This window comes from Magallana gigas, chromosome 7 (assembly GCF_963853765.1).
Source record: "Magallana gigas chromosome 7, xbMagGiga1.1, whole genome shotgun sequence".
In the NCBI taxonomy this organism is placed as follows: Eukaryota; Metazoa; Mollusca; class Bivalvia; order Ostreida; family Ostreidae; genus Magallana; species Magallana gigas.
This window is the reverse complement of record NC_088859.1, coordinates 6,173,568-6,184,749: the sequence shown is the minus strand read 5'-3', so window position 1 is coordinate 6,184,749 and position 11,182 is coordinate 6,173,568. Positions and strand designations below refer to the sequence as shown.

At 35.2% G+C, this 11,182-nt stretch overlaps 1 protein-coding gene across 3 annotated transcripts; it reads right to left on the bottom strand.

Moving 5' to 3' along the window:
• Window positions 1-220: 220 nt before the first annotated feature.
• Window positions 221-10,458, bottom strand: LOC105319284 (metalloreductase STEAP4). 3 transcript variants are annotated; one of them, XM_011416759.4, is made up of 2 exons: window positions 9,826-10,458; window positions 221-2,307 (listed from the first exon to the last, which is right to left on the bottom strand). In XM_011416759.4, exon 2 carries the CDS (start codon window positions 2,299-2,301, stop codon window positions 808-810), a length of 1,494 nt encoding a protein of 497 aa, XP_011415061.3. In that variant the 5' UTR covers window positions 2,302-2,307; window positions 9,826-10,458; the 3' UTR covers window positions 221-807. The 3 variants fall into 3 exon arrangements, with proteins under 3 accessions (XP_011415061.3, XP_011415063.3, XP_011415062.3); XM_011416761.4 differs by lacking the exon at window positions 9,826-10,458 and adding an exon at window positions 9,545-9,701; XM_011416760.4 differs by lacking the exon at window positions 9,826-10,458 and adding an exon at window positions 4,653-4,862.
• Between the last annotated feature and the right edge of the window lie 724 nt (window positions 10,459-11,182).

The following is an 11,182-nucleotide window of genomic DNA, read 5'->3' as shown; positions in this document are numbered from 1 at the left end:
TCTTATGCACACAATGGAACGTGATTTATCCGGTTTCTTTGGTGGAAGAAAGAGGAAAAACGTGTTGTCAAATTTATGAGCAATTAAAAGAATGTTGTTCTTTTCCTTGACAAACATGTTCTATTGAAACAGAATTTATGAATTGCACGTTTCACAATGCATGTAGCTCTTTTCGACTCCGTCCTTTTTCTTTTAATTGATCTAGATAACAACTAACAGATATAGGTGAATAGTTTTTTTAATTCTATTAAACAAGCAACAGTTAAAACAATGTAATAATAATTTATAGACAGGTGTCATATTTAACAAGCGACATGCAACCATAACAAAACAGTGAACTCGTCATAACTGAAGGTAAGATAACAACAAGATACTACAAGAAAAGATGGCTGTATAGTTTTGACATAAGCAATTAGCATAATGAAGAAATAATGAAGGATAAATTAAAAAGTGTATATTCTATAAGTAATTTTGTACATGATGAGTTTGTAAAATATATAAAAGAAACCAACATTTGAATTTTAAGAGTCTTGTTTTTTGAAAACGTTTGAGTATTTGGTTATAAATGTCTATTGGCGAATTAATTACATATTAATGATATCAAAATGATTCAACAAAGTATGTATAAATAAAACTACAAAATATCAAAACAATTGGTGAACAAAATAACGTTTTGAGAATTTCACGCATCAACATTGCTATTCATGACTCGTGTCTAAAAGATGAACCAGCATAATATAAAAATTGAAGCCCTAGATTACCCTGTGATAGATGTTTTAGCAGATATTGTTAAAACTTCGTTGTGCCTTACACAATGGAAGTGTCTTGACATTCACAAGCCAGATCTTCTTCGCGATGGCTCATCATCATATCCTCCTCAGAACTGTTATCTTTATCTAACGGATTGGAGTAAACTTTGCCGAACGTGGCGTGTTTTTGTGAGCACTTGGAGCGACATTTCGAATACGAAGCTTCCCACCCCCGACGAATCTTCTGCACACGTCTATCAACGCAAGGAAAAGAGAAAATAATTTTGCAGAGGAGGGTAATGAAGGGGATGATCAAACTCAGAAATGTTATAGACTGAATGGTTTTTACCGGACCTCCTTTGGCCCAACCGGGAGCACCCATTACTACCACGTGACAAATGGAAAGAAAAAGAGTCACGTGACCAAGTTGTGATTGGACGAATCTCCACTCTCTCCAGTTTAGAGTTCTAGTAACAGAAGGAAACGTTGAGACAGCAATGATACACATGCAAACAAAAGCTAAAATTCCAAGCAAGCATGCAGCCTCGCCTTTCCATACCATCCAGGTTTTGATCGGTATTTTTATGTCGCCCGTTCGGTTTCCTGGAATAATAATGGTCGTTGACTGAAACCACGAACTTAGATAAGTGGGACTCAAAATCAGGAGAGACATAATAACGTGGACACACACGAGTATAAAGGCGATGAGACCAAGTTGTTTCCTTGCCAGTAGCCATCTGTTTAGCCAGGCAGGAAATTGTATATGTTTCGTGCCATAGTACAACTGAAAGGCGCAGGCAAACGAGCTTGGTAGATATGTACAGGCAAACACAGTTATTGCCGTCATGCAGAGGGGTTTGTTCAACACTTTCACAAAGATCTGATCCCACCGATACGCGGTTGTTTTGACAAAGTATATAAAGACTATGTAAAGTAACCATATGTTGAAAATAGCTACAGCGAAAAGTATGGGAGATTTCCATCCAGGAAATATTTTCAGTGGATAAGATTCGATTCTTCTTGCCGACTGTAGCAGACCCCAGTCGCTGGCGACAAAACCCATGTCTCTGGCCAGAACGCAGACCTTTTCTCGGGCCGCAAGATCATCTCCTGCTATAAAAACTTCATGGCTCCCTCCGGCAAACTCATTTTCCATGGCGTATGCCGAAATGACGTTGAATCCCTTGACGACATTGGCATTAGGCAGCAGACAACTGAGGTATTCAGCATTGGAACGGTGCTTTGGGACTTTCAGTCTGTTAGAGATATCGACGACAACTTTGCCTGTGAAAAGGTCTTCGTGACTGGACAGGCAATCTTTGTAATTTTCAAAATGTATGGCTAAAAACACAATGGGAACTTGTTTCACGCAGTCCTGCAGTGACGTCACAGTGACATTGCAGAGACAGGAGTCCACTTCCGACAAACTGCGTGGACGACGAGTCCCAATGATCACGTGGTAACCGGCGTTGGTCAGTCTTTTGGCGAGGGCACGGGCGAAGTTTCCAGACCCGATAATTCCCACCCGGGCTTTGGGTTCGCAAGGAATCATTTAGATCTGAAAAGAGATAAATTTGAATAAAAATAAATAAACCCATAATGAACAAGAAATAATATAAAATGAGGCATATGGATCACGTAGTTCACCTAAGTAACACTTTGCATTTTTGTAACCCTTTTTCCAAATGAAATTTGCGAGGCCACACCCCGGCCCCGTGAAATTTGCACGCCTACTGCGATCCCATAATTGCTCAATCCTGTTAGGCTTCAAACATGTACAGTTTTGACAAACCTAAAACCAAACACGATCACAGATTGCGAATACTACACCATTCAATTGCCGTTAATATAGAAAAATTTTAGCTACTTTTGTAGTTTGGGAAGATTACTGAAAAAAAATCCTCAAGTATTTCACAGCAGAATTTTTCAACGATCGTTAATTCTCAGAAATAGTTGTTTCTATACTTTATAAATATTTTTTCATATACATGTACAGGATATAAACGTGTTGGTATTCTGGAGCGGTGGTTCTTCAGAGGATTTTTTTTCTTTAAAACATTCCTTTATGAAATGTAAGCCTTCAAAATTAAACCTTTTCTCTTCCTGTTCCTTTGCAGAACTTTGCATCTTACATTTGACCCTCTGGTGGGTCAAGAGTTACGGTTCGAAAAAATCTGAATCTGCTTTATAGGACAAAGCTTTCTTGTGATTATTTTCATTTCAGTTCTGGTGTAATACCCGTAGGTCTTGTAGACGGGTTTTTTTCCCTTTTTTTGGGGGGGGGGGGGCAAACGCTTTTTATTTATTACACAGTAACCCTTATATCTCCATCATAATTTTTGATCATTTTTTAATTTCCGGTCGCGTAACGATGACATTAGCAATGTAGAACAAGTGAAGAAGTCGAAAAGACACGTGTATGTTTACAAGCGACGGATGCCGACAGCGGAACGCCGGGCATCGGGAGATCAGAGAAGCATGATTCCGTTGACAGCTCAGGTGAGCTAAAAAGAATAGCCATCAAATGGCTTTACAAGAATAAAACATGAACTATCCTCCCTTGATCGCTATACAGAAATTGCTTCCAGGCGGCTGTCTCTTGGTTAACCATGAAATTAAGAATGACCGACAGTAACTGACCATTGAAAAGGTAGAGGTTATCATATATTGTTAAATGTTTAAACTCTAGACACTCTATTAATTCCATTTGAGTCTGATTATATACATACATAAGATTTTTTTATTCTAATAAACAAATAATTAAGGAGCCACCTTAATTTATAGTTTGTAAAATTAATACTTTTTTCTTATCATTTTCCCCATTCTTTTTTTCGGATTTTTACCATTATTTGAACGACAATAATTGTTCCATTGAGTATTTATTAAACAGAACATTGTGATTTATTTATACTCATTATGATTTTAATAAAATTGAAATACAAAAATTATTTATTATACATATATACATTAATACTCCTGCACGCAAGCTTTTTCAGTGCATGAGAAATACGAAAACTGGATTTTTGCTATCATCTTCAGTTTTAATCAATTTTGGTCAAATTTTCTTCATTTGTATACCAGTAAATTCAGCAACATTTGCATTTTTTTTTTTTTTTTTTTTTTACAAAATCCCTGTTTTTTCTTTTCACCTTCTTTTGAAATAATCATTTAATAACTCATGCATTAAGACTTTCAAACATTTATCTCAGTTTTTAAGACGGATCAAACAGATTGCAAAGGATTGCATGGCATACATGTGCATGTTTGACAAATCAGTCAGGTTTGTATTCCACGAGAGAGAGAGAGAGAGAGAGAGAGAGAGAGAGAGAGAGAGGCTCATAATGATTTTTGTAAAGACAGTCAGTCAGAAACGAAATTGTGTATGTAAAATAGACAGAGAATCCCGTTCTTTGATGAACAGAAGACATTACCAGTGTGGGGTTGCCACCGGGCACACATTTACCCTTTGTTAAAACAATGCGACTTTGTCTCAGGGCAAGAGCCTTGTATCAAAGATTTGAATATTATTTAAGAGATCTGCTACACAAATAGCTTAGTGTGGTTAAAGGTTAAATTGAAGTACTTAAGTACAAACCTGGTAGAAAACGGAAGAGAGAAACAGAAAAAAAACAAAGAAAGAGAGAAAAGAAATTATTTAAATGCAGTTTCAGAATTCATATACTACTATTTACTTTTCAAAACTTTTTTAAACCTCAAGTGTAAACATTTTCAAAATAAAAATGATAAAGATCACTGCAAAAATAACAAGAAATACTCCCCCTAAAATGTAAATGTGCAAAACTTAATAAATCTGTAAGGAAGGCAAATTTAACAGACCGGCACATCTAAGAAATTACAAATAGATATTTTTATGTAATAACATTCTCTAATGGTAAAGCTTACCTCTGAATTACACCCTCTGTCGTGCAATGAACGCTGTTTTACCTGTTTGCTATCAATACACCAACACACCTGTATTTATCGCTACAGCCACTGAGGGTTGTTTATAAACCAACAAAGAATGGAAACGATTGGCTCTATAACCACTCCCTCTTTTTTAATCGAAAAATAAAGAAAAGTTCGAGATTCGTATTGTTCCGCTAGAATCTGAGACTTCCTGGTCCACAAGACAAGCTGATCCCACCAAGCCAGAGAGAGCAACCTAGCAAAACTCTGTCCCTACCCCCAGGTTAAACACCAATAAAGTCTCGTTATTACTGTCTATTAACAACAAAGTTCTAAATGTAAGAGAGAGAGAGAGAGAGAGAGAGAGAGAGAGAGATGTGAATTAAATAAAAAAAAATATTTACGCATTATCGTTTCAAATCAACCCTCACCCCCCTCCCCCCTCCCTCCCCCGGCCGCTCATTCAACGTTATTAAAATTAAACGTCATTTTTATCCCGCTAAAAATCAACAATTTAATGACATTTTTAAAAACGATGGGTATATTGATTGTATCATTCATTCATTTACCGCGGTGACGTCAATTGAATATTTTCATATCTTTAATCGCAATGTGAAGGAAACAGCCCAAAGACCATCAAATTGTGTCAGAAAATTAAAAAGATTGTTTTCTTTATTTCCAAACCTACTTTATCAAATATATCTCATGTTTTCATTAACTACATATATCAGGCAATTATGAATAATAATCGCCTGATTTTATTACTATATACATGTACATATGTAGTATATTATATATAGCGGTGTAGCGGTCTATTATTTTTTTCAGGAAGGGGGGGGGGGGGGTCAGATTATTAATAAAGGAGCTACAATTTGTCATTTGAATAAAATTCCTTCTTATGATTTTTCAAAAGCTGTACTATCCTTAATCTATTCTTGCATTTTGAATTTTTTGCGATTTTTTGGGGGGATAGAGAATTCAAACATATTATCTTTGTTAGCAAACCGAAAACAAAAAATCGTAGACACACGCATTACGCTTATCTAGAAGACACTTAAATAAGGCAGCATTTGTGAAAACATGCACGTAAGGAGGGGAGAAGGGTGTTGAGTGTACTTTGACTTGATCTGTAGAAGCATGCACCTTTATACTGCAATAGATGATCAATCAATACAATAAGTATGGTGTTCGCCAGATGTTTTATCATCAAAATGTCGCGTTATCCTGAAAACCCCACAACTTGCTAATGGTTCAACTATTGCAGAAAATAGACTGATAATGTTGGTATTCATATTAGCTTCATTTTAGGCATGCGAAGATTTGTAGTAACTGTTATCCTTTTAATAGCACGGGGGGGGGGGGGGCATTCAAAAGGGTTCACTTGTGTTAAAAAGACTATTTACCTAAATATTTCCTATTGTTATATATCTTACGCCATATTGATTCACCATTTTTAAATTTTCTTTGAGAAACAATAATATTATATTAGTAATTACAGTAATTTGTAACAAAGAAGGAAGTAATTAAGAATGCAGGTAGTCAGTGCAAAAATTAAAACAGGAAGAATACAATATAGGACATCATTTCTTAACAAACCCATCCAGTGTAACTGCTTCTGAGTCAGCTGACCGCTTAAAAGGTCAGCAAAAGTAACAATAAAACAGCGAAAACAATGACTTACTTTGTTACTAAATTGTATCCGATTTATTAGCAACTAGCAATGTGTCCCTTCAATGAGCAATTTGACAAACTTTAGATTGTTTAGGATTTAAATTTCATCGTTTTTCAGAAGACAGTTAAAAATTCAGTGATTTCTATCGCATTGCTCATGAAACTGTGTTTGTGAGAAAATGCTAGGGTAAACAAGATTTTTCTAAACCATATATCAATAATATAGCATGCTGATAATTAAACTAATATACAATGAAATAAAAATAATTTGCGGAAATTCTCTCATTTTTTTTAAACAGATATCTATGTCCTCTAGAATCTATGAGAGAGAGAGAGAGAGAGAGAGAGAGAGAGAGGTTCAAATTGTCAGAATGTGAAAAAACATTGTCAGGTTTTATTTACGCGCTACGTAAACATGTGTTTTATCGACCCGTACCCCCCCCCCTACACACACACAAACAGACAACAACCACCATTATGAAATTATGAAAATTAAACGTCATTTCTAGAGGAAGATTTTTATCCTGTTAAAAGTCAACAATTTAAAGACATTTAAAGAGACATGGTCACGATTTTGATCAAAATTTCATTTCCCATTTTTAATGTAAACAAAGATACAGTAAGGCGTTTCTAATAGTCAACCAAAATTTGGGTATCAGTCGTCGAGCTATACGCGGAATAGTATAGTATAGCTTATTAGCTCAAAACCACATGCTTTATGGGCATTGTATAAATACATGTAAATACATAATCAAAGGTGAACAAAGCAGCACACAGATCAAAATACCCTGTACATCACACAACTTGATAATGGTTCATCTACGCAGAAATCAGGCTGAAAATGTTGATGTCAGTCAAATTAGTTTCATTTAGGTACGCAAAAAAAATCGTACTTATCGTTTTTGAAATATGGAAAATCATTAAAAAGTGGCCAATATATGTAGAAATACTTTGTATAAGGAAAGGAACTCAGTTGCAAGAACGTATTTCCAATCTATTTGATTTATTCGATAGCGTATGATCAAAACAAAGATTTTTTTATGTTATATCTGGGCTGCGTTCAAGATCGTAGCAGCTAGCCTAGCCACTAGGTCGTAGATTTCTAGGTCTATTGAACGGACTGCTAGGTTAGCCGCTAGGTCTCAAATTTGAAGTTGGAAATATTCAACTAAAGACTAATTACATCGATATAATTTGTTCATTTCAAGCGGAAATATACAGGTTAAGATTTATTATAACTTAATGGATGAATAAAATATCACTAAATAAATTGATTTCGTGTTTGTTACAAAGTGGTAACTAAGATCGCCATCTTGAATTTGATGCCTAGCATAAAATATTTAGGCTACGAATGTCTACGTAGTGGCTAGGCTAGCTTACCGTTCAACTACGTAGCCCTACGTAGCAGCTACGATCTTGAACGCGGCCCAGATGTCATATCGATTAACCATTCATGTATTTTTTGGAGGAACACTTAAATCATATGAAAGTTATTTCTAACATAGAAGGAAGTAAATAAGAATGCAGGTAGTCAGTGCAAAAATGTCAACAGGAAGAATACAATATAGGACATCATTTAACAAACCCATCCAGTGTAACTGCTTCTGGGTCAGCTGACCGCCTAAAAGGTCAGCAAAAGTAACAATAAAACAGCGAAAACAATGACCTACTTTGCTTTTAAGTTGCATCTAATTTATTAACAATTAACTGAGCCCCTGTAGTAAGCAATTTAACTCATTGCTAATGAAAATATGTTTGAGGGAGGGAGAGAGAGAGGGGGGTAGTGCTGTGGTCGGCTTACGGGTCTAGCTCTGATTTATCACAAAGATTCCATCTGTTGTGGGTCACTCTATATACAAGACCTATGTTCTATTTTTTTTTTAAGATATGATAAATTACATCACTTATCTCTTTGTGATATTGCATGTTTTTAGTGCTTAATCAGCGACGGCCAAAATACAAGTATTTTCATTATAATCCTCATTTCCTATAATGTACGAGGCAGGTGTATTTTTAAGAGCTGTCAATTACATACTTTGCATATGATAAACTGCCTCAAGTGCACAGGTATCTGCCGCTCAACATGTCCGAGTAAGATTTATTATGGTTCAGGGTTACCAGTATCAGTCTTATGTTCTTTCTTCCTTGTAATTTTGGAAAAATGCATGTGTATACCTGGTACTACTACTAAACATGTATTTTTTGGTTAAGTTTTCTAACAGATAGTAAAAGAGAATTTTCTAAACCATGTATCAATAATATAGCACAAAGTTATCTAATATATATACAATAAAATAAAAATAAAATAAACTCTAATTAAACAAAAAATCACACCTAAGAAAGTGGAAATTCCCTTTAGACTTTAGAATTACGTGCATTGCAGCATGTCCTAGTTCAAAAGATATCCATTTGGTTTATAATTTTGAGGATGATTGAGAAAAATTACATCAGAGATGATTGATGAGCGTTTTTTGAAAGTTTCCTCTATCTTTAATTCTTAAATGTCAATTTGTACTGCCTAATTTTCAATAGTTGTCTATGTCCTCTAGAATATATATATATATATATATATATATATATATATATATATATATATATATATATATATATAATTTAAAAATGATAAATATCCAGAATAAAATCACAAATTGATCCTATTAACCGCAAACGTTTTCGCGAATGGCGAATGGCGAAAACGTTTGCGGTTAATAGGATCAATTTGTGATTTTATTCTGGATATTTATCATTTTTAAATTATTTAAAACTGTGCCGATTTATTTTTTGTTGTATTGGGAAATTATATATATATATATATATATATATATATATATATATATATATATATATATATATATATATATATATATATATATATATGAGAGAGAGAGAGAGAGAGTTATTAATGCGTATTTACAGGTTTGGGGTTAATTTAAATGTAATTAATGTCACAAAATTGCCTTCAATGCCACATAATGTTACTTAAAAGGAATGTTAAATTTGAATTAGATGAAAGTTCTGATGACTTTGACAGTTCGGCGCGCTTAGAATATTCCGGCCTGACAAAGCGTTAGAGGACAAGATGGCATACGAGACAAGCAGAAAGTCCGTGTAAAGCAAGGCTGTCGCTCTAGGGCGATCATATTGATGGAAACATAATGTTTGAAAATCTGACGTGTACAGGCTGCTATAAACAAATGATAAATAAATAATATACTGACGATTAATATTCTGTGTAGTCCCGATTTATACATATCCTAAGTCATGAACAGCAAAATTACACACAGAGACATTTTCTAGAAACACGGTGTTACACGTTGAATTTAAATATTTTCGGATTTGCCATGTTTCACTATACAACATGACCGAGCCAAAACACCGACATGCTTCACCAAGGAAAGTGAAACGGTCCTTATTTGTATAGTGTTTGATATCCAAGACGTTAAGCGAGAGAAATCCACCAAAAACCATATCACATTAAAAATAATCTAAACGGCCTTACCTTTATTGGCGATGAGCAAATTGTCAGGTAGACAGACAAGGTATGAGCATTTCTAGTTCACCAGGGCAGGAGATGAACGAAGACTGGGGCCCTGGCAATTGACGAACGTCAATCTAGTGATGAGCGATTACCTCGTCAAGTCGAGCGAAAAAAAAATGACACAAATAAGGACAGATATTACTTTTATATAAGTATGCCCCGATTGGCTTAAAAATTTGATTAAATGCGGTCGGCTGGACACAATTTGAGATTTGCTATGCTTCACAATACATGCTTTTATTTTGCACTCGGCGTGAGATCGGACATTTTCTTGTTAATTTCCTATTTACTACCTTTAATCACTTCTGAATCAAAGGCGAAAATATTGATATCTACATTACAGATCCTGTTATTGCAGCAGAAAAGTACATTGTATTTCCGCTTTAAATCCATGAAGAATGAAAACTCAAAAAAAGATGTAAAATTGCGATAAACATTTTTTGACATTACATTTATATTCTGCATCTATTTTTCCTCGACCGCCGAACTAAGCTTTTAAAAGCTTTAGATTTACAGGTGCGCTAAAATAAATGATCACAGAAGAGTTCAAATCGCCCTACACGGTTGTTTACATTATGATAATTGTTGGTTTTCTATTTCGAAATCTTTTGCCTTCGGTGTTTATTTAGATCAGGATAATCGTCAGGCCATCATACCCGTTTGCGTCAAAGCATACCTGGACCGACGATTTGGTTTCGTCACAACACGATATTATATTGTTACCGCTTGCATGCGATTGCGAATACCCCAACCCCCGCCTACGTAAATCAAATGACCATACACACGAAAACCTTTTGTGTGTATGACTATATCATTCTCATTTGAAAATTTCACCTGACTATTTGAAATACCACGCGGTCAAAAGCAGGTCCGACTCACGGGTGCCTGAGGACAGGACCGACAATCCAACCTTCCACCCCCACCCCCAAGTATCTAGACCCTCGTGACTTCACTCCGTTTTCCTTTAAATGATGAGAGGGTCTGATTTTCTAAATATGTTTGTTATAAGGAATTTTGTGCAATGAATTTATAAATTAGTTTATAAATATGTCGTAAAAGGATAATTTAATGAAAAAGTAGTAATAGTGTCGGGGTCTAGATACTTGGAATGGAGAATGGAAGGGGGAGGGGGGGGGGGGGGGGTCGATCCTGTCCTCAGGCACCTGTTGTCCAACTTTACTCTCATTTCGATTTTTGTTTTCGGTTTGTAACTTTATTTTTAAACTGATCACTACAGTACATGTAGATTGCTGTTTAGCAGTTTAGGGCAGCCCTGTTGGCGATATTTTAATTTAATTATAATGTTTGTCCAATCGAA